This window comes from Panicum virgatum, chromosome 7N (genome assembly GCF_016808335.1).
Source record: "Panicum virgatum strain AP13 chromosome 7N, P.virgatum_v5, whole genome shotgun sequence".
NCBI classification, from domain to species: Eukaryota; Viridiplantae; Streptophyta; class Magnoliopsida; order Poales; family Poaceae; genus Panicum; species Panicum virgatum.
The window spans coordinates 45,062,977-45,087,915 of NC_053151.1; the positions used below are offsets into that span (position 1 = coordinate 45,062,977).

Genomic DNA, 24,939 nt, shown 5'->3' on the forward strand with positions numbered 1-24,939 from the left:
AGCCTTCAATGTCCGGTCATTAGTGACGACATTAACCCTCTGTTTTAATACTCTTTACTGCAAAACATCCTTCTCATCTCAGCACTCCGGCCGCGCACCGCACCGCCCGTCCGGCCGCGCCTCGGCCACGGCCCGGCCCGGCCCGGCGAGCGAGCGCGCGCGCGTGTGGTTCACCGTCCTCCTCTTACCGGCTTCACAAGTGGTGTACACGAAGTCCACCTTTTAAGTCGGTTGAGATCTTCCTCAATTCCCGGTACGGAATTAAGCATTGATTCTCTAACATTAATAGTGGGCTTTAAATTCTTTTAATGCTTTAGAAGTAATGAGCCAAGCCCGTTACTCCAACAACAGCCACTGGGAGATCTACGATGCGTATGCTCTCTTGATTTTTCTTGATTCGATCGTCCTCCCCTCAATTGCCGTCCGTGTGATTTTATTTTCCTTGTTTCTTGAACTGGCACTTGTTTGCTCGATCGCCTTTTCTTTTCCTTTCTTTTTCATAAAAAAAACATCGCAGGGCGAGAGATAAAATGGTTGTGTTCTTCGATGTGAGATACCTCGTTGATAGGGTCATGTTTGGCATGTGGCGGACGGCCTGCAACTATCTCATCCGCTTCGTTCACCCGACCTCAACGAAGAGCTACGAAAGCTGGCTCCTCCTGGGGTTCCTCCAGGAACTCAGGGTCCTCAACGGCTTCGCCGACGGCCAATGGAGGATACCATCCTCGATCTGCCACCGGTTCGCACGCATCTACAAGGACAAGAAACCTATGCTCGCTGCGTACCCTTGCTTCACCACCCTTGTTGAGGACGTCCTCTTCCTGCGCATAGATCATGCCAGGTACGGTCTTCCCTAATCTCCCTCCCATGATGTTACCTTTATGCAATGTGATCTTTTTCTTTGAGCTGTATATAATGTGATGTGCAGCACGCTTATTTCTCTGGGGTTTACTCCTGATGCAGGGACTACGTGGAATGGAAAGTAGTCCAGGACAAGGCGGCGGAGATGGTAAAAAAGATGGCCTACAAGGTGCCCGAGCTTAAGAACAAGCTGCATGTCCCTCGCGGCCCGAACAACCTGTACCACGTCGTGTCCATTGGATCCAGGTACATTTGTGCGCACGGCACCGGTGCAAGCTTTCTTCCGTTACAATATGGCATTTGCAGTTTCCAGTACTAACAGTCGGCTACTCGGCTTGCTGTTCATGTGATGGAATCTCGCCTAGCTCTCATCGAAGGCGTGTCGTGAAGAACTTAGGCCGGCAACAAGGAACCGACATTGCTCGAGTCTATCTTCAGCTGAAGAAGAGGTACAACAGGCATATGAATTGAGACTCTGCTGTTTCTGCATCTTCTTTTTTGGCACTCACAGATCTGCACTATAAAAATGTTGATTCTTGAAACCGTGCAGACTGCCTTCTTCAAGTCAGGGTGAAAGTAATGGTTTCTCAGGTATCAATGGATAAAACTGTTACTGGATGTCTGTAGATAGTACTGTCTTTTCAAGCATCATATACAGACATTATTGGGCATCTCTTATAATGTCTTGCGCATACGCATTTGGTTCTGAAGAATGTGTTTGCCTTTGATTCATAATATACGGTTGTGCTTATTACTGACCGAGCTTTTTCAATTGCTGGACCAGCGAGTGAATTAGAGGAGACACTGATTGCACTACTTGGTACGTACGACTAGTTTTTCCATCTGTATCCTCTCTTAATTGTTTACATTCCAGTTTACACGTTGTTGATGGTGTGTTAAACAAAGTATATTTCTCTGTTCCCAATTTTGAGTGAATTTGTTATTTCAAACTTTGTTTGCTGTCCTCGCATCTGCGCACTTTCTTCTTCTGATAGATGTTATGATTTGGTAGTGTAGAACACCATGTCTACTATGATTTCATCGGATCTCCCATACATGCAAGCTAGCAGAACAAGAACACCCCCTCATTCTTTTACGAATTCTCATTACTTTGCAAAACACTTAATTCTGGACCATGACTGGAAAACTCTTGTGATCTTCAGAGAAAGCTTTGCAAGCTGGTAGGTGTTACCATCACCCTCAATTCCCTCTCCACCAAGGAGAAGGTAATATTTTATTTCCCACAGTTCAGAACAAGCTGCAGTTTGAAACTTTTTACATTATATAAAACAAAAGCAAATGTTTATATATATGTACACAGTGTGGACCAAAGAACACCCTAGCAAAAGTTGCAATTCGAAATTGCTGATACTGTTTGCTTCTCTACAGGTTTCCCGCTCCTGCAGATGCTAGATAGGGAGAAGGTACATTTGACTCCATTATCGATCAACCCCCATGCTGAAAATTCATCCAAACAAGGTAACATGCATTGTGTTTTCTTTAGTTCAAATTAAGTTGCAATTTCTAAGTGCCGATCTTTTTTTCTTCCTTGCAAAGAAAGGTGATATTGTATTTCCTACAATTTCAAGCTGCAGTTTGAAGTTCTTATATTATATAAACGAAAGCAAGGGGTTTATGTAGATGTACACAGCGTGGACCAAAAGGAGACCCTAAAAAAACTCTACCGGGGGGTGTGTGAAACGGCCCTATTGTTTTTTCATTAAGAGGAAGCCTAACCGGCTTACCCGGGTAGAGAAACCCCCGAACCCTGGGCCATGCCCATGAGGGCTAAGCCTTGCGGCGAGCACAGCGAGGAGTTTTTTTTTTTCTCTCAGCAGTCTGAAATTCGCTTCTGATGAGAATCGAACTCAGGACCTGCTGAGAGCGCGACGCTACCGGGCCCGGGCTAGCCAACCAGGCTAACAAACACATTGTTGCAGGTCTGAATTTGGTGTTTCTTCTCTACAGGTGTTCCGCCCATGCAGATGCTAGCTAAGCCTCCATTCTTGGTCAAACCCCTGAGAGGCCAAGTACGTCAACTCGAACATTCACCCAAGCAAGGTAACACGCCTTGTTTTTTCTGCAATTCAAATTGAGCTGCAAATTCCAACTGTCAAGTTTTTTTTTTCTTACTTGCAGATGTACTGCAGAGTTCTGCTGCTGTGGCCTTTTCAGAAACTAAGTCAGGTAAGTTGATTTAACAGTTTAGGTTGATTCAAATGGGGGCAATACACCACCTGCACCTTTGGTCTATGAAATTGTTTTAAATTTACTACTAGTACTACTAACTGTGGGAAGCTACTGCAATGTCCCCATGAAGGGTATTTTTGTCCTTTAAGAGTATGTTGTTTTGGGCAGCCATGAAGCTTATGAGCTCTCAGGAGTCTCAACAAGATGCTGCTCGTCTAGGGACCAGGGATCTCTCAGAATAAGCTAGCTTCGCTTTGCAAGTGCTACCAGGGGGACTTCTAAGTCGCCTAGAACACTCGTTTGTCTTGTTATTGAGCTACTCTATTATTCAACGCACTTTTAAGTCATATATCTTATTTTTGTTTGACTGTTCCGTACTGTTGCATTCATTTCCTTCTCTCTTTTTTTTACGCGCGCGAAAATTCAGGACTAATCAGGAGGCACCAATGCAGACATGGTCCTTTTGAACTTCGTTACGGGTGGAATTCGCTCTTTAGAAGCATACTTTCGTTTCTTAAATTTGCATTTGCCAAGGCATGCTCTGTTCTTCCTCCGTAACTGCTTCGTCTCATCGATGGTGCTGAGTACGGTTCCTGCTATATATAATCCCCTCGGGACGGGACAATAATTATTAAGAGTTCCATAAACTGGCACTAATCTAAACAACAATTGGTTGATCCGTGTGCATATTCATTAAGAATTCCATAAACTGGCAAGTAAACAATAGTTATTTGTTCCGTGTGCATATGACAGCAAAATCCAAAATGTGTCACAGATGCATCCACCGGAGCCTGGCATTGTACAATAGCTACACGGGAGATTGATCCCTACAACAACCGAACTGAAGCCATCATTTCCTGAACAATTCCAAGAGTACAGGTATCGTCTTTGGACATTGGCTATCCAACACTCTTACACTGCTAGCCTCTTCCGGTCTAGTATGGTATCTATGAGAGCCATCAACAACGCAACCAGTGCTGCTCCGGCATTTAGACATAAGAAGTCATGCGCACCTGCATCATGTTCGAGTGTGGGATGCTCATCAACATGATCGCCCGGCGGCAGTTGTTCCTCAGGAATGCGAAGAAATAGTTTATCATCAGCTTCTTGAAGAACCATGAGTCCTTCCTGGCCTTGATGATGGGGCTGTCGATGAGATAGACGGCACCAGACTGCTTTGACTGCTTGATGAATGCCAGCTCCAGTTCGAGGTTCTGTGCGTAGTCCAGTACAGGATCGTGCTGAGGCGTTGAGCAGATGGCTTCAGGAATGACCTCTGTTGAAGGCGTGTAGTCTGCCAGTAGAGGGACGTCGAGGGAGTAGAGGCTGCCATTTGGCGCTGTGATGATCTTCACAGGGGTTGGAGGCTCTTCATCAGAGTCGACATCGTCTTCGCTTTGTAGGGATAACTCTACTGCCTCCCTTTGTATGAATTTTTCGAGGCCTTCTATTAGGAGACGCTCAAATACACTGTGGTGCTCCTGCTTCTTGTCTTTGTACCCGTATCTGTGCACACACAAGTTAGTATCAGGGGACATTTTGCAGCTGATTCATGCTGAAGCTGAACAACTCCTGCATAACTGGATGATCAATTTACCTACATTGCATTGCAATTAACAACAATAGCATGGTTGAAACCTAACCTTTACATGGACCAAAACATGTATTCATGTAAAATGAAGCTTACCTGGCTATGCAGCGGAACATGTGATAGCCCCTTGAGCATACACGTTGGAAAAGAAACCTTTCACTTTGGGGAACCACAGGAACCGGCACATTCCTGATACAGACAAACACTATTATAGAGTGTATCGCAGGAAGGGAGGTCAGAAAATGACCGAAAATTGCAGGAACTCCTTTCACAATATCACTGCAGACTAAGCCTAGTCCAGGAGCTCTGATGGTACCAAGGTTGGGCCCCAATTTTCTCATTAAATCCTTTGAAAGCTTCTGCTTGACTTCACTGTCATACTTCAGTTTGCTCCCATAGTTCCATATAAACATAATCATGAATAGAACAGATGCAAAAATCAACAGTGCCCAACCTCCATCTCCAACACTACTCAGAGCTGAGGAGAAGAAAATCAGCTCCAAGAAGAGGAATGTGATAACAAATGACAGAACCTTAACAATATTGGACTCCCATATTAGAAGCATGATGATTGTAACATAAACAGTGGCCATTATCATCACTCCAAGCTCTGCTATAGCTGTCCAAGATGGAGTTGTGTCAGAGCATCCGAAACTAACCATATTTAATAAAAGAGAAATAAAACTACTGGCACAAAAAGTATATTCAATGGATTATTACCATATGCATTGCCAACATCATATATGCTTCTGAACAGAACGATAAATCCCAAGCAGGAAACCAATAGGAGCCAGTTTACAACAGGAATGTAGATCTTAGCCATAAATTTTCGAGATGTATGAACAATTTTCAGCCGAGGAAAACAACCAAGTGCTATAGACTGTTTTAGGCACTGGAATATAGCAACAGTCATTGTCCTACTGGCAATTAGTGCAGCCAAATTTGCCACTAAGAAAACAGGCCAGAAAACTCCAACTGCAAAGAGGAAACAGTTTAATAAGTCAAAGTACATAGCTCCTCCGCATTGGTTAAAAAAAAATCAACTGGAATATGTGAGAGGCCAAATGAAAGCACAAAATAGAACTGATCTAAGCAGCGAATATTTACATAACATGCCAAAGAACTATTATTGGAATATATTCAGAAGAAAATGGCAGCTAAGCTAAATGGTCAGCAACATTCAACTTACTTGGAATCGATGAAAAGAAGACCTGCTCAGATGACTTCGGGTTGGCAATAAGAAAAGCAGCTTGTCCTAGATATGCCAAGACAAGGCAAGGAAGAACAAGAAGCATAAACATATACTGCAAAGTAAAATGAACCACATAGGTGTTTACAGGAAATGTTAGTTGTGGTAGCATATTATGAAGGAGCAAATGAATTTGAGGCTCTCATAAGCTTGCAGATAATACCTGAACATATCTTACAGGAAAGTGACAAAGATTCGAAAAGATGGCCTCAGATCCTGCAATGTTGGTTGGATAAGCTTAAAAGTGTGTTTTTTGAATCAGAAAAAAGAAATGTTTTTTACTCAGATATTTAAGACAAAGTTCTGAGCAATGCACTATTACAAAAGGGAATCCTAGTTCATTTAAAAAAAATTAGTAGTAAAGAGATCCAGCAAAGTGAATAAGACAAAAAAAGTTGGGCATTCAGCTGATTATAGATCAACAAGCTATGATCGTTACCTGTTGCACATAAAAGACACCCACCAAGGGACAGCCAAGCCTGAAAAGGATTCCTCCCAAAATAATAAATGATGTAGAGAGGATTAAATGCCATAAAAGCTGTTGGCCCAAATAGACTGAGATTGTATATGCCAATACCTCCAAGACAACAAAACCATACAAGTAAAGAAGGGCCAAGTGCAAACCCCACTTTGCTAGTGGCATACCTCTGTACACTAAACAATATTACAAGAAGTGCAACTGAAATCATCACCACAACATCTGCAAAGAATGTTTGATGAAAATACAAAGGGCATTAAGCAATAATTATAAAAAAAATCTAGCGTTTGCACTATGAGGTACAAGAAATTTTAACCCAAAAAACAATCACCTTGAGAGGTATTTCGTATCCCAACTTTCAAGCCACTGACAGCAGACAACACTACATTCAGGGATAACTAATTAATTTGGCTGTACAAAAGTATTCTTTAGTAGAGAAATAGGCTTACAATTTTATAGAAAAGAATGCACATTTATTCGATGGCTAGTGTACTTTTTTATGATTATTCCACTAAAAACGTCTAAATTGAAATTAAAATATTCACAAAATGAAGAAGTAAACCTGACATTGCTGGTGTGATAACTCCATTTGATATGAACATGGAAGTCCCAAACAACACTAAGCCTAAGAGCAACTTCTTTAACAACAATGACGATTCAAGTTTCTCTTTTACTTTTATGGATCTCTCAAGTTCTGGTGTTGGAAGCTTGAGTCGAAAACTTGACATCCTCTTCTCAGAATGTACTTGGTTTGGAATGAGACTCACTTTTGCATTTCTACAAATCAAAGAATACAAGGCAAATATACCCCCTGCAGAGTCGTAAAATCAATGGAAGATGTAAGCCTCTGACACACTTTTGCACAAAAATCTTAACCTGATTAACTCAATTCACAACCTCGCATATACCTTCACCGTCATCATTGGCCCAAAGGACAACTAGAACATATTTCACTAATGGCATCAAAATCAGAGTATACAGAACAAGTGAGAGAGCTCCAAGGACATCCTCCTCTCCTTGAATAGGGTACTTGTTAAACATGACATCAAATGTATATAATGGACCAATTCCAATATCCCCAAACACCACAGCAAGAGTCTGAAGTGCAAGAAACATTGTCCTGCCAAAATCAAACTCCTGCACATGTAAATGAAATAACTAAACCATATGGAAGATAATGAGTGAAACATGATCAACAATGGCAGGCATTCTGTAAAAACTGGAAATATATTAGGATCTATCGATGCACACCTAATTTCTTTGAAGTGTTCAAAAACAATTTACCTCTATCTGATGTCAACAGAAAAGATCAAGCTTGTGATATATTTTCAGATCAAAAGGAGTTGATTTTAAAATTCAACTTCACTTGGTGATAAATCTTCAAATAAACTATTGCTAAAATAGAGGTGTTCAAAACAATGGTGTGACTATTTGTTTACAAAAATAGCGACCACCTGGAACATTATTGAACAATACTAGCACCCTATAAATTTAGTTCCAGTGTTGCTCTATTCGCTTTTACTTTTATAGATTCATTAACATGCTGGACATATGTACCAAACTTTGTATGAATCAAATGAATGTTGTGTCTAGCAAGACTACCTGCATTTTCTCAATTAACTACAGCTACATGCAAACGTTGTGTTTCCTTTGTGGCTTTGTGCAGGTTAGAGAAATAAATTGGCATACATGTGAATGTGGGTTGTAGGGAAAGGAAATACAATAATACATGGTGAACACACAGCACTTGATCTTAACTGAAATGTCAATTTCCGCAGTTTCAAGGATTAGATTCCCCTTCCCCACCTGATCGACTACCATTTCGAAAATCCTCCCCGCTAAGCAATCAGCACCTTATCTGTGTCATCCTAGCCCCAAAGCAAATCCATCTCAATCACGCAACAGAAACAAACACCAGTCCCCAACCCCAAACGCGATAAAGGAATGATCGCCCGTGTCAAGCCCCTCACCTCGGTGTCTTCGACCTGCTGCCCAACGGAGACCTCGTTGCCCTCGACGTCGAACCAGTCCACGGACGGCACGGTCCGGATCAGCCTCTTCTTCCCCTCCCGCTCGTCCTCGTCCTCGGCGTCCTCCTCGTCCTCCGACTCGAAGCTCCCGCCCCTGCCCACCGCCCCGACGGCCGCGTCGCCACCGCGCCCGCCGCGGTCCTCCTCGTCGTCCTCCTCCGTGGACACCCAGCGCCACTCCAGCGACGGCGCCTTCCGCATGCCGCTGGCCGCCGACGACGCCATTCCGGGCTAGGGTTGGGTCCCGATCGGATCGAGAGGGCAGGCCAGGACGAGGGAGTTTGGTATAGAAAAATTCCGCTCCGTGGTTGCGGGTGGTGGAGGAGAGAAGGGGCACAGCGAGCGAGAAAACCGGGAGCAAGAGCGAAACCAATGACGATGGCGGGGCGGACACGAGCTTGTTCGCGGAGGCGGAGGGAAGGGGTGCCGCTGAGGTGGCAGCACGTGGGGGTCACATGAGTTGCTCGATGATTTTCCTTTTGAAAAAAAAATACTTAATAGTTTTAAAGTGAAAAATTACATAGTTTGAGAAACAAGAGTCTACAGATGGCGACATCCTAAGCTGAATTTGTGACAGGAGACGGATGATGCGTGCACGAAGCCTGTACTGTAAGCACAGTGTGTTTCTGCGATGGGAGAAAAAGAAGGAAACCGGCAGTCTACTTTTGCTAAAACCATTAAAATGTTAATATTTGTTATTGGACACTAAGAAGTTGTATGTATTCATTACAGATTTAGAGTACACTATTTAGTATGTTTTAAAAAATATCATGTTCTTTGATATTTAGCGAAGGTTGATTGCATTGCCTAGAAATTATCTAAAAGTTTTAGAACTTCCTACATAAAAAGAGGAAAAAGAAACAGTGGCTTACTTAAAATTTTGTATAAAATAGTATTACACTTCATGTTAACCTTCACCAAGCCATGGTCCATGTTTACTCTGTCCGTTCAAAATACAAAACAATTTTATCTTATAGTCGAACCTTTTTTCCTTAAAATAAAGCACATCCAAGAGACTCGAGAGACCTCTGGGCTCCGGCCTCAGTTTAATGAACGTTAGCCTTTTGCGAGACTTGAGATGGACAGGCAACCACTGTCTCTCGTTTACCTTTTTCAGAACCACTTGAATGAAACTATAGAACCACTTGATGAGCAAAAACTAGACTACTACACAGCGAATGAAGGATGAAGCTACGCGCCATTGTTCAGGCACACGGAAATCCGGCACCCACAGGATTTATGCGCTCCACGGTTTGACTTCGACCACGCTTAAGGCAGCACCAGTTATCAAAAAAAAGTCTCTCACTTCCTCTCGACTCTTCCACTGCTACAGTTGAGTGAGGGCGAAAGGAAGGCGAATCGACTCCGACGCCGATTTCCTCCGCTCCCTCTTCTCTCCGGCGGCCGGTCTGGCATCGGAGAGGATGGGGAACGAGGTTTGAGGCGGCCGGTGTATATAGCTTTTGTTTCCCCGTCGGCGATGTCGCTGGATTGGGGTTGGGTGGTGCCTGTCTTCTTCCACAGCGTGAAGGAGTCGAGGCTAGTCTTTCCGGGTGGTGCGTGCTTGGTGGAGGTGGCGCCGCCTATAGGGAATAATCTCCTCCGGCCCGCTCTTCACCTCGCCGGTGCGTGCTCCAGTGCCGGCGGTGGGCTAGCGAGGTTTGAGCCCGTCGAAGCTGGAGACCTAGTTGGAGCTCCAGAGTTCGTCGGCGGGTGTACAGGAGCTTTGATCCGTCTGATGGCTGTGTCGGCGGAGGAGATGATGACGGTGTGGTGCTCAGTGTGCAGAGGGGATGGCTTCCGGGATGTGGTGGTGAGGTATGTGGATCTGGTTCTCTTCTGGCGAGCCCAGTTCCAGGATCAGGGTGGTGCGGGGTGCGTCCCCGGCCGATGCTCTTCAACGGAGATTTGGTTCCTACCCGTCGTGGTGGGCGTCTGCTGCGGCTCTTGTCAAAGCCATGGTGCGATGGCGCTACTCCTGATCCAAGGTGAGCTGCCTTCCTTGGTCGCTTCGTGTGCCTGCGGCGGAGTCCGGCGAAGGAAGACGCTTCTGGAGGATGCAGAGCCCCCTAAGGACTGCTTTGCAAGTTCGTTGTTTCATAGGGACCTCTGCGTAGTTTGGTGGAGGATGTTATTCCTTCTGTATCCTTTGCGTACACGCTGGTATATGTACGTGTATCTGTACGTTTTCCTTGCATCATAATATATATACGCGTTCCATCAAAAAAAAAGAAGGCAGCACCAGTTCTCTTTCAACATGTTGTGGCAGTTGGTAGCTTAAACAGCCAGCATTTCAGTATGTCGACCACTGTTTCATTCCGTTTTTCAAAACTTGTGATCCGGTAAGCACTACAAGCCGAGTATAGTTGACCTGTCTTCAGCCTTCACCTTCCTGCTGGAACAGCTTTCTATTGAACGACAATCTGTTTGTTGTCGCCATGGAGTGACCGGAGATAGTGATTTACCCCCATCAAGTCTGAACCTGATGAGAATGATTGAATGAACGTTGAGCAACGGGTTCAGAACATTTATCTGACAACGAAACAAGTTCAGAACATGAATGGCAGCAAGACTACAATTCCAATTTCAAATTAGCTCGAACAAACACGTCTCGTATGATCACATATGCTGATGCGCATGTCTCACCAGTTTGCTAATCAGTCTTTTTTTTCTCATCACGTTTTGAAATCAGAAACCATTTTAATTAACTGTCGCACGCATGCCTTCCCTTTCGCAGAATCTGAAAATCCCGAGAGCCCAGAACATGATCCGTTTCCTTATCCCCTAGGAAGCCAGCGCGGCAGAGCAGCAAAGCATAGGGGGGGAGCAGCTCCCTCCCACCCACCGCTCTTCCCTTTTGACTCCTCCCACCTCCAAAACCGCGGGCCGCATCCCTCCCCCGCGCCGCCCGCCTCCGGCAGCCAGCCGCCGCCCCCGGCGTCTACTACATAAACAAGCAAACTGCCGCTCGCCGGACACAATCAACCCCAACCAATGGCGTCGTCCCTCCTCTCCACCCCGTCCCGAACCCTAGCGCCCGCCCCGGCCCCCGCGGGGCTCCGCGGGAGGGCGCCGGCCCAGGTGCACCTCCCGCGCGGGTGCCCTGCGCCCCGCCGCAGCAGCGCGCTCCGCGTGCGCGCGTCGGTGGCGATCGAGAAGGAGACGCCCGAGAGCGAGCCGCCCCCGACGTTCCTGCGCGAGGACGGGCGCGGCGCGGGGTCCGGGTCCGTGCGGGAGCGGTTCGAGGCCATGATCCGGAGGGTGCAGGGGGAGGTCTGCGCCGCGCTGGAGGAGGCCGACGGCAGCGGCGCGCGGTTCGTCGAGGACGTGTGGTCGCGCCCCGGCGGCGGGGGCGGCATCAGCCGGGTGCTCGAGGACGGCCGCGTCTTCGAGAAGGCCGGGGTCAATGTGTCCGTGGTGTACGGGGTCATGCCGCCGGATGCGTACCGCGCGGCCAAGGGGGAGGCCGGGAAGAATGGTGCCGCGGATGCGCAGAAGGCTGGCCCCGTACCCTTTTTCGCCGCGGGGATTAGCTCGGTAAGTGCCTCTCCCGTTGCATTGACGTGAAGATCCTAGATCCCTTTTCCATTTCCGCTATGCAAATTCTAAGTTGCATGTAGACGTTGCAATGCCGTAGGAAGTTAGTGTTTACTGTTTAGTTCCCCTGCTCCCAGTATAGGCAATACATTCCATTTCTTTGATAGGCACCGAGAATCAGAATGCGTGTGGACCTGTCAACATTTAAACAATTTTTGGTCATTTGGCTTCACAAGCGTTATCATGGTGTATAAATTTCCCATTTGCTTTAGCTGTTGCTAAGTGCATGCTGCACAGTTGAATAGCTAGCATATTGTTCTGTGCTGATGCCACTAGCGTCACATACCTATATGATCGATCTTTTCACTGCTACAACAGAAGTGCATAGATTTCATTTAAATATTATGTTAAGCTGTTGAAGCTGTTGATAGATGAATTAGATGAATGTGTTGTTAGTTATTTGAAGTGTGGTGATCAATTTCAGTTCAGTTTGTTCTACTCTACTTAATGTACACCATGCTCTTGACCTCTTGTTTTGTGACACTGATAATTTAATTTAATATGCTTATTCAGGGTTACAAAAATGCTTGCCAACTTTAGGCAATGCTTTAATCTTAATGTTAACCTATGAATATGATACGTGGATTTAAAGATTTTTTTTGGCAGGTGCTCCATCCCAAGAATCCGTTTGCTCCGACATTGCATTTTAACTACCGTTATTTTGAGACAGATGCACCAAAAGGTATCTTTTTATCTATAAAATCTAGAAGTATTGCATTTAATTAATACCCTGCACACCAAGAGGATTTTGTTCTTCATTATATATGCCTCACTCATGTACAAAGACTACTGAATAAATGGGATGCTCTTGCGCTTTGCTTTTACTAAATATAGGCTTAAAATAGATTAAATCCTCTAGATATCTTTAAGATAACTGGGTTCATCTTATTTACTTAGTGAGGTAACCCAAGTTTAACATGATCATCTCCAAATCCTTCTGCAAATATATCACATTCATATAGATCTTTGGACGCTGAAGAAATTTTATGCATTAAAAAATTTTATGCATATTGTAAGTGTCTTTCTTGCCTACCTCAACTCGCTTGGGATAAAAGGCTATGTTGTTGTTGTTGTTGTATTGTAAGTGTCTTTCTTATTAGGAAATGTGATTTTTAATGCTCACCTGTTATAATATCCAACTGCAGATGCTCCTGGTGCACCAAGACAATGGTGGTTCGGGGGTGGTACTGACTTGACTCCTTCATACATCATTGAAGAGGATGTGAAGCATTTCCATTCTGTATGTAACACCCCCAAAATATTGCAATGTCATACGCCCTATACTCTAGGGTGTCTTTCTTTCATATCTTGGGCAATGCTTGTGTCCTAGATAGTACTATGCTAGGTGAGAACTATGCTAGGTGAGCCTATGGAATTAGTACTATTTTTAATGCTCCACAATTTCTAGATGTAAACTAGTTAAAGTTTTTTTTTATACCAAGTGCTGTATCGAATGTAGTTAATGAATATGGCGCCGTTCGGTTGGCTGGTAGCGAGCCGTGGCTGGCTGGGCTACTGTTTTCCGCACATTGTTGCTACAGTGTCCCTATAGTGTCCGCACTCTAGGCTCCAGCCAGCGCTGGCTGGTGTTTAGCTCAGCCGAACAGGCTGTATATTAGGTTTCTGATATAGTTTATAGCTGTAAGCTGTTCTTTACTCTGAAAAAGGGTGTCTTTCAGTCCAACACATGGGGAAGCCACATCAGTACTAGCACAAGCAAAACAGAGTTCCATGCAGTTACAGGATTTTATGGTAGTATTTCTTATGGGCAAAGTTCTTCTGATAATCTTGAGAGGAAACTGAAGAAAAAAGAAGAGTCAATAAGCTAGTTAATAGCTATTACTAGGAGTTTAGTTGCTTCTTCATATTCATCGAAAGTTATTAACATGTTTATTTTCTGACTTCAGGTTCAAAAACAAGCATGCGATAAATTTGATCCAGGTTTTCACCCAAGATTCAAAAAGTGGTGTGATGATTATTTCTATATTAAGGTATTTTCAGTTCCTCTTTCTTTTTAGAAACCAAAAGAGGAATCAATTCTGCAGTTTGAATAACGTTGTTTAGTATCCTTTTCTGCAATGACACAATTCTGCATTTGCTAGCTTGGTTCAAATACCACCAAGAAAGAAAACTTCTAAATTTTTTTTTCTGTATTTGTTTATTAGTCCTGTGTGTTCGTGATGGCCATGGTAAATTGGCAATCCTGGATAAGATACTAATTTCCTGCTAGGAAGCATTTGATGCAGCAATCAATATTTCTTAAGAGTTTCTAGCACCTTGCTTTTGAGTTCTCATGTTATGTCTTTCAATGCAGCATCGTAATGAGAGACGTGGGCTTGGTGGAATATTTTTTGATGATCTTAATGATTATGATCAAGAAATGCTTCTCAGCTTTGCGACAGGTGAGACTCTTTGCTAGAATGATAGGATGACCTTATTTGTATTCAAGTATCCTGGTGCAGTGTTTTCTAAATTGTTCTGTGGGATAGATTTTCCACACATTTTGCGTGAGACAAGTTCAATTTGAAGGTGGCTATAGCTTTGAATCATGTTCTCTTTTCTATGAGCTATGTAGTTAAATTATATGTAGCTTTTCAGTGTTTAGGTTGCAGTGTGATTTGAGGTGAGCTCAAGTTATAGTTGTACAACAATGGTGATTTTTTTCCCCTGCAGAATGTGCGGACTCTGTACTTCCTGCATACATACCAATCATAGAGCGGCGTAAGGACACTCCATTCACCGAGGAGCACAAGGCATGGCAGCAACTGCGAAGAGGTCGTTATGTGGAGTTCAACCTTGTAAGTAATTTTAGATTAACATATCCAGTGTCTTTCGTGGATGGACGTCTTCTGGCTTTAATATCTTCTTTTGAAGGTCTATGATCGTGGTACCACATTCGGCCTAAAGACTGGAGGAAGGATTGAGAGCATACTCGTGTCTCTTCCACTTACAGCACGATGGCAATATGATCATGTAAGCTAAAAATGCCGCTTTGCTCTGCCGACCAATAAACGTAGACGTGTCTTTGTTTTGCCATCAGAGAACGTTTAAAATCCCAGCAAAAATACAAAAAAAAGTACTGCTGAAATAGTTATGTTCTTCAACACTAACACGTAACCCTTGTTTGCAGAAACCAGAAGAAGGGACTGAAGAATGGAAACTTCTCGACGCATGCATAAACCCAAAGGATTGGATCTGATTAGCCGAAATTTCTTTGTTCTTCATACCTTTTTGCTAGTGTTACCCTCCCTGTAATTTTGTTAGCTTGAGAGTTCCGGTCATACGTGATACGTGTAGTTTCATCACGTCTTCTGTATCTGTAGAATCGTGAATAATTAAGTATGATGTAATGCTTTAGCTGTTTGTATGTGCTGTTTGTCCCCACGTGAAAGAGCGAAGCACCTCGTTGCCGTTGCCCTGGTTTTGTGCCCGAGGATTAAAAATTCTGTAACCATTTTATGCATCCCATGAGAGAACACTAGAACTCATTTTTCATTTCAAAGCGGGTCGCTCCATGAGGCAAGAGCCCATGATGGCCCAGGATTATTTTCGCCCTGCTCAAACGCTGCGTCTTTTTTATTTTTATATTTTTCAAAAACATTTTTTATAAAAATATATTTTCGATTTCACAATTTACAGTTTTATACTCCTATTGCCCGGCAGGGGGTGGTAGGGACTTATATATAAATAAAAATAATTTTTATTTGCGCGGGGGCCCTTGGCGGCAGGCCCCCTACCGCCCCTCCACTGGGCGGCAGCCTAGTTGACCCAAACTCAAAACGGGGCTGTCCATTCATCGCAGCTGCGCCCTTGCTATCTTCTTCCTCCGCCCTGCCTCACATCCTCCATCCTGGTGTCAGTGGCTCTTGCCGTCCGCTCACCACCCACTTCTCCTCGTCTCCGTCACCAGCCACTGCTCATCACATGTTCGGTCCTACCCGCCCGGCAGCGCGGCGCCGCCTCACCTCCGCCACCACCATCGGGCTGTCGCCACAACAGTGCCGACCTCCTCCTCTAGGGACGGTGGTCATTGCAGTTCCGGAAACCCAAAACCTAAGCTTCGCCGCCTTGAACACTTTCAATTTTGGTCAATGTACGGTTACTAAGGTAGTCCACCTTTTAAAGATGAAATAACGAAAACATCCTTATAAAATTAGCTTTATATAATTCTAGAACATTCCAATGGTATTTGCATAAGGATAAAACTGGAAAATATTTTGAAAACAAAAAAAGAAGTTAGAAGTGACAAGTGTTTGGAAACGTAGGCTACTTACTCTATAAACTTTACCTGTCCTCTTCTCTCACAGATCCGTTGTAGTCTAGCTGGTTAGGATACTCGGCTCTCACCCGAGAGACCCGGGTTCGAGTCCCGGCAACGGAAATTTTTTGCCAATTCGTTGCGCGAAATTACTAAAACACCCCTCCACTCACTACATTTCTCAGGGGTAAGTGCGTAATTGCACACGGCATGAGGGGATTTAGGGTTTCTTTGTCTACATATAAAGTTTCCTCGACCGCCGCCGCCGCCCCGCACAGGCACAGCACTGCACAACCATCTCACCTCCCTCGCCGTCGCCTCCCAGATCTTCACATGGTGAGCTCGCGCTGTTCATAGCGCCGTCCCCTTCTCTTTTTCCCCCGTCGGATCGTTCGGCCCTCTCGTGCGTGCTGTTTTGACGTTGTGGGTTGGTTTCGGTTTTGGTTTCTGCGATTGCAGGCGTCGGAGAAGAAGCAGTCGAACCCGATGCGGGAGATCAAGGTCCAGAAGCTCGTGCTCAACATCTCCGTCGGCGAGAGCGGTGATCGCCTCACCCGTGCCGCCAAGGTATTCGCCTATTCCCCTCCAATGGTTCACTTTGGTTTCTGCGCTCTGATTTGTATGCTTGCTCGGCGCTTGAGTTACATACTTTACTTTCAGCTATGCGTGTATTGTGGCATGTCTGAATGACTGAATCGTATCTAGTTGTGCTCCATTTTATTTTCTGTGAGAATTAATTCTGCTCTGTAGACTCCACTCCTCAAGCCGTCAAATCTATCTCGTATCATATTTATCAGCATCATAACTGTGCCATCCAAATGCTTAGGAATACGATTTTTTGTCACATCAGTTGTGATTAGATGTTTTTGGCAAAGTTTCAGTTCGAGACCGGTCAATGTCGTTAATTGCTTTGATGTCTCTATGTGTTCATTGATGCCTTTGGACAATCTTCACCATTTGCTCTTCTCTAACCTCCAGTGATTGTTGTCAGGTGCTCGAGCAGCTGAGTGGGCAGTCACCGGTGTTCTCCAAGGGTGATTTTCTTAAACCTGACAGACAAGTATGTGTGTGGTTTGGGTTGATGGTGCTCAAACCGATGGTGTTATGATATTGCAGCGAGGTACACTGTGAGGTCGTTCGGCATTAGGCGTAATGAGAAGATTGCGTGCTACGTGACGGTGAGGGGAGAGAAGGCGATGCAGCTGCTGGAGAGTGGCCTGAAGGTCAAGGAGTATGAGCTGCTGAGGAGGAACTTCAGTGAGACCGGCTGTTTTGGGTTCGGTATCCAGGAGCACATTGATCTTGGCATCAAGTAAGATTATCCCATTTCTGCTCTCCAGTGATTTAAATGTGGTGTACTGTTTCTTTGAATGGATGCTTTTATGATGATTGTTGTTTGTCAGTAAGTAGAGGGTGGAACATGTAATTTTAGATTCATGTGCGCAGCATGTGGGGTTCTACTCACTATGACATCTTAACACAGTTGGAGAATCCACTAAAATTAGCTTTTTGGTAGCTTCATCTATTTGCTGTTGTACTAAAGTGACTGAATCATACAACCATGGATTCCCTTTATGCCAAGGACGTCATTTTGGTCTTTTCATGTACTGGAACTGGTTTTTCGTTATCTACTACAGTATCCACGTTATTTTTGCAAGTCATGTTGAATTGATGACGTCAAAGTTCCAATATTTTGTTCTCTTGAGTTCAATTCAATGTATTTTTTCAGAAACTTCCACACTAGTGTGTATCAGTGTGAGCTTTATACCAGGGTTGCCATGTTAGCTCGAGTCTTTAGCAAGTAAAAATGCTGTTCTTTGGGTGCATATCTGATTTTTGTATCTGATTTATTGCATGGTTAGCATGGTTGTCCAGGGCTGTGGTCAAATTTGTAGTAACGTGGTGCAATGGACATATTTTGCTGAGCTGTTATTATTTGACATGCTATTTGTGACCTGGAGTATCTCCTTGTTATAAACTGTGCATATGATGCCATTCCCACTTGGTTCAGTTTGTAGAACATTTTAAACTGTCTCTGTATGTGGGCCTTGCGTGTTTGTGGCTGGTTTCTCCGTTAGGGATTTGGAATTTCAGAATACTTATTGTGCATATTTGCAGGGGATAGTTTTTCATGGCTGCCTGGTGTCTGCTTAATGAAGTGTTGCATTTTGTTAATAACCATTCCTTTATCGCATTATCTCAGGTATGACCCATCTACTGGTATCTACGGCATGGACTTCTATGTTGTCCTTGAGCGTGCTGGGTACCGCGTGGCGCGCCGCCGCAGGTGCAAGTCCCTTGTTGGTATTCAGCACAGGGTCACCAAGGAGGACGCCATGAAGTGGTTCCAGGTCAAGTACGAGGGTGTGATCCTCAACAAGGCCCAAGCCTCCTAGGCATCACAAGAAGAGCTTTTCCAGGCATTAGAGCTTGTGTTACTTAAGTTTATCTGGTGGTTGGGTTTTTACTAGAAGAAACAGAAATGCTGTCAGTTTTGCCTGTACTGCAGTTGGATCCTTTTCTGGGTGCCTGTACTTTCATCTTAATTCTCACTTGTGTTTTACCCTCATTGGCAGCAATAGTAGATAACTGGCTTAATTCTCTAAAGTAGCGTTTTGTTTTGTTTCGTTCTTGGAAATCCTGAGCACCAAGGTTCGCTACAAAATCGTGGTAAATTAGACCTGAACTTGAGATAGTAAATATACACAATCGAAACTGAACCTGAACTCGTCTACCGTCCTAAATTGAACTTGACGCCATGTCAGTCAATTCTTCCCCTGCACATTTCGACCTCTTCTCTGTGCTCGTTAACAAACTCCTGCATAGAAACTAGATAACCTCTAAACGCTTGAATTGCTAACGAAGGTGGCGTTTGCTTTTATTCCCTACAGACGTTTTTCACTCCCAAGTTAAATTAATACTCCAAATAAACTCTTTTTTTGCGAGGAAATTTAACTCTTTTTAGGCCCATAGCTACATCATTCAACTTGCTTAAACCCTTAACTTCTAAAGCGTTGTCGTCGGAGGCCCAATTAGCCTTTTCAAGTCAGCAGCAAAATTTCACGTGGGCTAGACCTAACAACCTGGGCCTGCAGCGGACAGGGTTTACTGACATGTGAGCCCGGTCCCACGTGTCAGTGTTCAGGGTGGACGTCAGGGAGACGCGTGGCAGCGTGTGCGCAATAGACGACGCTGCCTGAACCCCTGCCGACGAGCGGTGTACTTCCTGTAGCATACGGAGTACATGTCGTGCCTGGCGTGGCCTGGCTGCTGAAGAAGCCGCAGCCGGCGGCGGCGCAGAGCTTCGGGGCGGCAGCATGAGGCTGGAACGACGACATCGTGCCCTTCGTGCCAGCCGCCGGCGACGAGCTGCCGGACGGAGGTGACCGGCGCCCGGAGGACCGTCAGGCATGCAAGCCTTCTGCTAGACCTAATCACCTATCCGGTCGGGTTCGGATCGGGTCATTTCGTATTTCGGGTCAAAAAAATGTTGATCCATGCCTGGCCCATGATATGATCGGATCTGATTCGGTTTGGATTGGGTTGATCTGCAATTTTGCGTGTAATTTTCGAATTGGATCGGATTTTTTGAGTTTTGGATCAAATATTTCGGCTCATACCCGACCCGTCGTTTGATCGGATCGGATCGAGTCGGATTTTTTTTCGGGCGGGTTGAAAGTCCGGCTCCAGCCCAGCTGCGCAGCGGCGCCAGGATATGATATGGGCCTTAGCAAACGAAAAGACCCGGCTCGGGAACATGGGCCTACGATTTGGCCCAGAGAGCTCTAGTGGTGTCGCTGTAGTCAAGTCGCATTTCGGCCGTAGGCTGCAGATCCGACGATTCTAGGACATCAACCCCGGACGGTAGATCAAATACCGTCCACCCCCCGTGCGGGTTCTCAGCTGCTCGCTCGGTGTGCGGCGTGTGCCTCGCCATGGCGCTCGCGGCCGCCGCCGCGCTCAGCGTTGCCAGAGAGCACATGGCCGCGTGCAAGGCCAAATTCTTTCACTGATGGTCATGCCCGCGTGTCCCGCTTTGGAAGCCTGCCAGGTGCCTGATCTGCATGCCGTGACGTTTTTCCTTCCCGCCACGCGGCTCCGCGGCCTCGCCGGACGGGGATGGAGGAACCTGCAGCTGCAGGTGGGAACGGGCTAGCCGGCCTTTAGCCTTGTCGCGGGCATACGGGCCGGACGTGAACTCGACCACCGCCGCGGCGCAGCCTCCTCTAGTCCTCTTGGACGCCTCGCTTGCCGGTGGCGAGATTGAGTGGTGAACTGGTGACCGCGTGCGTGGCCTCCGATCCGGCGTCGGTTTAGTGGTGGCTCGTCTTCGTCTGTTGGGCAGTGTCAGTGGACCGTCGCCTTACTACAGCCTGGGCATCCCGTGCCGTGGAGCGGAAAACAAGAGAAGCTAGCTAGCGAGATCAGGGGTGGAGGTTATTAAATACCATCCATCCCGAGACTGTAATTTTCTCATTTTTCCCAACCTGCACAGATCACGGACGACGACCCTGAAATCTCATGTGATGTTTCTTCATGACATCCCCGTACAATTTAATTCAGAATTTTTCGTCTCCTTTTTGATTGGAAAGTTTTATTCCAGGGGTGGACGGGAGATTTCAAATACCGTCCACCCCGATCTCCTCGAGCGTCCTCGCGTTGGAGCAACGAGGCCGACAGCGCGCCCAAGCTTGCTTTCAGGTGTGTAGGAGGCAGAATGCATGTGTACGTGCTGGAGATGACAGCGCTGTCAAGTTGCACGGCCAAGAACGATCCATCAACTGCCGATCGGGCGCCCGACGACGATGCTCAAGAGTATTCGATCCTTCAAAAAAAGAAGGGAGATATAAAAACTATAAGCCGGTTTTGATGATGATGAGAGCTGGAACAGCTTTTCATGTTAACTTTCCGCTTAGCCATTTGATGATTAAGCTAAGGAGTAAGGAAGAATAAGAACATTTTATCGGCCCCATTGGCTGAGACTCTAGTTTGCCAATTCCCTTTTCCTTTCCTCCTGTTGGACATTCTCGAGCTTACTGAAGTTCTGGGAAATTGGAGCACTAACTCCAACGAGAAATGGCCTACAAACTGACTTTGATGCACTAATTTACCAACATACTCCCTCTGTGCTGGTAAAAGAAGTTGTTTAGGACAATGACGACACGGTCTCCAAAACATAACTTTGACCCCTTATCATTATAAAAATATTTATAGAAAAGTGAGATATGTATATTTTTATGAAAGTATTTTCAAGACAAATCTATTCATATAATTTTCACATTTGCAAACTCAACAATTTAAAAGTTATTGATGATTTATATTCCCAATGTTTGACCCAAAACATGTCCAAAACGACTTCTTTTACCAATACGGAGGGAGTACGCACGTATAGACATAACACCCTAAAAAGGCGATGAGCTTGCCACCACGCATAGACGCTTCAAAATCATGCAGCACCAACAGCAGCAGCAGGAGCACTTCTCTCATTGCTCCTGTGCCGCTAAAAGCACAGGCACTTGAATTGATTGTTTACACGCATGCCGTACTGCTATGCTGCTGACCCCCTTCCATTAATTATTTGTGATCGAGCACTTATCCTCTCATCACAAATGCCCCATTGGTTGAGGACAAATATCTAACTCCAGCAATTGCGCGTGGGCCCACCCCCTCATAAGATACTTGTGCCTCAAACTTAGAGCTAGTGGACTAGAGCCATAGGACACTGCAGACCAATAACATGCTAGATCTTCCCAAATCTTGCTTGCCTAGCAATATAATTCTTAATACGTATGGGCCGGTTTGCTTACACTAATGCATATTGCTTGATTGTGATTTGACCGGAGTATACAAAGATAGATGACGAGGCTAGTCATAGGCTAGAGGTTAGCGCACAAAGCAAAGAGACAAGCCGAATCTAGGTTTAGCAATCGTTCAGCTGGCATAAACAAGTCATGTGTGCACAGCACATGAAGGGATCGGATGGGGAGGCGGATGCCCTGATAGCCCAAGATAAAGTTGGTGTAAAAAACAAAACTAATGATCGGATTGGAGACTACATGCATGAATGTCTTCCTTGAAAAAGGTTACTCATTGTGCCAACGCAATCGCCGAACATGCATGGGAACAAAGTGCTCCAAAGTGCCAACACAATGCCGCTCCAAAGTGCTCTAGTTTTTTTTTTTGCAGTAATTTTAATTTGTTAGTGCATGACACTGTGCCGTCATGGATCTGCTGCATTCGTAGAAGCCTTCTTTCAACTATCAGAAAGTCCCTTAGTATTAGAAGAAAACGTAGTAGAAGTCGGACCCGGTGGCGGCCACAAGTCCACGGCAAGAAGGCACCGAAGCCGGCATGTTGCCCTCCATGCTCCCATCTGTCTGTTGGCTGTTGCCGTATCGAGACGACTCTTATCTTACCATGCATACGCTGCTTCTCCATCTCCATCGCTTTACAGAGCTGCATCCCAATGCGTGTGCGTGCGTGCCCAAAAAGAGGAGGGCCTTGCGAGCTGCATGCCACGGGCTGACTGCAATCATGGGGATCGTGGCCAATTGCCGCAGCAGCAGCATTCGCCTTGCGCTGCATATGATATACTCCTACGCTTTTGTCGAGTTCACACAGGGGCAAGCGAAGAACGGTGTCGGTACCTTCTCTGTTAAATTCGTGTAGCTGTCTGTAACTACGCCCAAAGGAGCTGACCAGCCGAACCCCAGGGGTCCGACTCCATCTCACCGGACTAACGGCCCCGGACCCGCTCCCAGCTCTGGGAGGGGTCCGATGACGCCACGTGTCCCAGAGAAGGAAGCACTCAGCCAAAAACAGCCGGGGCCCCGGACCTCCCATGGGGTCCCGGACCCCCATATACTATCCGGACCCCTCAGCAGGGAGGGAACAGACACCCCGACTGGGGGGGTCCGGAGCCGCCACGTGTCCGCAGGCGCAGGTACGCGCGCACGGCTGACAAGCTTCCTCGGGAAGACTTGCCCACATACAGCATTCAATGCAAGAGACGTTAAGTGCGCTCTGCCACGGCAGAGCCCGAGAAGACTTTAGCCAGGCTGTACTGTTGGTCGCGAGTTACCGAGGTGCACAGTACAGCCGCTGGCACCACTCACGCCACGCGCGTTAGTCTGCCACGCCAGTTAGACACGACAACTCGGCGACGGAGTATCATAACGCCTACGCGGTAGACCCAGCAGTCTACGCCGCAACCTACACCACCTCAACGGGTGCCTCGCCGAAGGGACAGATGAAGACCCCCCTCGGTGAGAGTGCCTACAGGGTGATGAAGCATATCCGACGAGGAGATCCTCAACCACTGTAGTCTATTTTGTGGTATACATCCTCGTTGGGCCCACCTGTCGGGATCCAACACCAGTGTACGCGTCCCCTTGCTCTATAAAAGGGAGACGCCCGTTAGGAAAGGACTCAAGCTCAAAAGAGGACTGGGAGGCAGAGGATAAACTCATCCATAGACACAAGAACAATACAACACTCAGTGGACGTAGGGTATTACACTCCGGCGGCCCGAACCACTCTAAAATCCCCGAGTGCTCATGTGTTCTTGCTTCATGAGTAGATCTGACGAATAGCTTGCACTTTCCCGAGTATCCACCCTCAGGGATTAGACGGGTGTACTACGCCACCCGGCTGTGGCCCTCCTTTCTAGAGCCACGACAAACGGGTTCTGAATTTCTGATCGGACACTGATGCTACTGAAGATTTGGCAAATGTTTAGTATATGCTCAGTTTCTGTATCATTCCTTTTGTCGATCGAGCAAGAAAGGCCGAAAAGCGCCTGCGGAGCGTGGCCGACATCGGCGCACATCGATCATGCGTTGCCCCGCTGTTACTGTGGGATCTCTGCACAAGTCTGGAGTTCTTGGTTTTCCACAGGTTAATGTGATTGCTGTCACCAACTTCATGTACGATCAGAAATAATGACCAAGGTGCAGACTGGGATGGAGATGATTAAGGCATGGCTGGATGAGGTAATGCTGCATGCGGGTCCCTCTTTCGACTGAATTGAAATTGTGTAGTCGTACTTGTGGCAAGATTTGGCAAGAAAATGACTCAACATGTTAGGTTCGTCGTTTGAACCACGGGTTATCACAAAATTTGTATCTGAATTCGGAGAGCTCCATACTTTGTGTTTGCAGGAATAATCAAAGCAAGGCGTTGAGAGCCGTACAAGATATTTAAACGTATACAAACTTTTGGTGGTGAAGAATATATAGGAAATTATGTATCACAGAATTAGTTGGATAGCCAATCAGTGCCACCCCCAACTTGCAATAAGCTTGATGCCACTTCTCAATATTAAAAACTAGCAAGGTGGCCCGCGCTAATAGCGCGGGTAGCTAGTTTTTTATTTAATTCTTTAAAAAAATTTATATTGACAGAAGAGATGTATTTGATAATTTATTTACCTCTCGTTTGCTCTTGTTGAATACTACATGCAGCTTTCTATGCATAGGAGTTCATGTCAATCATCAAATTTTAAGTTGCTTTGTTCTATATTATAGTTGTATATTCCAGTACTTTAACTTGCAAAATCTAAATTTGAGGATTGAATTTAATTTTGGGTCACCTTGGATGCATACTGTACATATTTGTATTTATAAAAAATTTATAAGTAGTTGTGAAATATATTTAAATGTATGTGTTAGTTATACTTGCCAACAA

At 45.6% G+C, this 24,939-nt stretch overlaps 4 protein-coding genes and 1 non-coding gene across 8 annotated transcripts; 4 read left to right on the top strand and 1 right to left on the bottom strand.

The window, feature by feature from the left end:
* Positions 1-353: 353 nt before the first annotated feature.
* Positions 354-3,424, top strand: LOC120681928. Its single transcript, XM_039963614.1, has 11 exons — positions 354-372; positions 518-841; positions 964-1,107; positions 1,227-1,310; positions 1,412-1,452; positions 1,646-1,681; positions 2,025-2,087; positions 2,251-2,340; positions 2,830-2,922; positions 3,001-3,048; positions 3,220-3,424. Exons 2-11 carry the CDS (start codon positions 531-533, stop codon positions 3,291-3,293), a joined length of 984 nt encoding a protein of 327 aa, XP_039819548.1. The 5' UTR covers positions 354-372; positions 518-530; the 3' UTR covers positions 3,294-3,424.
* A 286-nt stretch (positions 3,425-3,710) lies between these two features.
* LOC120681926 (probable potassium transporter 15) lies at positions 3,711-8,840 on the bottom strand. 4 transcript variants are annotated; one of them, XM_039963613.1, is made up of 10 exons: positions 8,340-8,840; positions 7,278-7,506; positions 6,932-7,180; positions 6,701-6,751; positions 6,331-6,591; positions 6,055-6,107; positions 5,832-5,946; positions 5,363-5,617; positions 4,739-5,261; positions 3,711-4,648 (listed from the first exon to the last, which is right to left on the bottom strand). In XM_039963613.1, exons 1-10 carry the CDS (start codon positions 8,622-8,624, stop codon positions 4,645-4,647), a joined length of 2,025 nt encoding a protein of 674 aa, XP_039819547.1. In that variant the 5' UTR covers positions 8,625-8,840; the 3' UTR covers positions 3,711-4,644. The 4 variants fall into 4 exon arrangements, with proteins under 4 accessions (XP_039819547.1, XP_039819544.1, XP_039819545.1 ...); XM_039963610.1 differs by having other exon boundaries at positions 3,721-4,557; XM_039963611.1 differs by having other exon boundaries at positions 4,041-4,557; positions 7,278-7,489; positions 8,340-8,475.
* A 2,369-nt stretch (positions 8,841-11,209) lies between these two features.
* On the top strand, positions 11,210-15,459 carry LOC120681925 (oxygen-dependent coproporphyrinogen-III oxidase, chloroplastic). The gene is made up of 8 exons (XM_039963609.1): positions 11,210-11,936; positions 12,603-12,678; positions 13,142-13,236; positions 13,904-13,987; positions 14,311-14,398; positions 14,670-14,794; positions 14,871-14,969; positions 15,127-15,459. The coding sequence occupies exons 1-8, from the start codon at positions 11,394-11,396 to the stop codon at positions 15,193-15,195; spliced, it is 1,179 nt and encodes a 392-aa protein (XP_039819543.1). The 5' UTR covers positions 11,210-11,393; the 3' UTR covers positions 15,196-15,459.
* An 845-nt stretch (positions 15,460-16,304) lies between these two features.
* TRNAE-CUC lies at positions 16,305-16,377 on the top strand. The gene has a single exon. It is a non-coding gene; the product is annotated as a tRNA-Glu (tRNA).
* A 77-nt stretch (positions 16,378-16,454) lies between these two features.
* LOC120682476 (60S ribosomal protein L11-like) lies at positions 16,455-18,861 on the top strand. The gene is made up of 5 exons (XM_039964410.1): positions 16,455-16,590; positions 16,714-16,821; positions 17,246-17,288; positions 17,371-17,566; positions 18,458-18,861. Exons 1-5 carry the CDS (start codon positions 16,465-16,467, stop codon positions 18,648-18,650), a joined length of 666 nt encoding a protein of 221 aa, XP_039820344.1. The 5' UTR covers positions 16,455-16,464; the 3' UTR covers positions 18,651-18,861.
* The last annotated feature ends 6,078 nt before the right edge of the window (positions 18,862-24,939 follow it).

Excerpts from the sequence above, each read along its gene's own strand:
- LOC120681928 (XM_039963614.1), top strand. The coding sequence starts at position 531 with ATGGTTGTGTTCTTCGATGTGAGATACCTCGTTGATAGGGTCATGTTT. Across the intron at positions 842-963 it reads CTGCGCATAGATCATGCCAG|GGACTACGTGGAATGGAAAG; the intron begins GTACGGTCTTCC and ends CTCCTGATGCAG. Across the intron at positions 1,108-1,226 it reads GTCGTGTCCATTGGATCCAG|CTCTCATCGAAGGCGTGTCG; the intron begins GTACATTTGTGC and ends AATCTCGCCTAG.
- LOC120681926 (XM_039963610.1), bottom strand. The coding sequence starts at position 8,624 with ATGGCGTCGTCGGCGGCCAGCGGCATGCGGAAGGCGCCGTCGCTGGAG. Across the intron at positions 7,181-7,277 it reads GGCCAATGATGACGGTGAAG|GGGGTATATTTGCCTTGTAT; the intron begins GTATATGCGAGG and ends ACGACTCTGCAG. Across the intron at positions 5,618-5,831 it reads CTTCTTTTCATCGATTCCAA|TTGGAGTTTTCTGGCCTGTT; the intron begins GTAAGTTGAATG and ends TCCTCTTTGCAG.
- LOC120681925 (XM_039963609.1), top strand. The coding sequence starts at position 11,394 with ATGGCGTCGTCCCTCCTCTCCACCCCGTCCCGAACCCTAGCGCCCGCC. Across the intron at positions 13,988-14,310 it reads ATGATTATTTCTATATTAAG|CATCGTAATGAGAGACGTGG; the intron begins GTATTTTCAGTT and ends CTTTCAATGCAG. Across the intron at positions 14,970-15,126 it reads CACGATGGCAATATGATCAT|AAACCAGAAGAAGGGACTGA; the intron begins GTAAGCTAAAAA and ends CCTTGTTTGCAG.
- LOC120682476 (XM_039964410.1), top strand. The coding sequence starts at position 16,465 with ATGAGGGGATTTAGGGTTTCTTTGTCTACATATAAAGTTTCCTCGACC. Across the intron at positions 16,591-16,713 it reads GCCTCCCAGATCTTCACATG|GCGTCGGAGAAGAAGCAGTC; the intron begins GTGAGCTCGCGC and ends CTGCGATTGCAG. Across the intron at positions 17,567-18,457 it reads CACATTGATCTTGGCATCAA|GTATGACCCATCTACTGGTA; the intron begins GTAAGATTATCC and ends GCATTATCTCAG.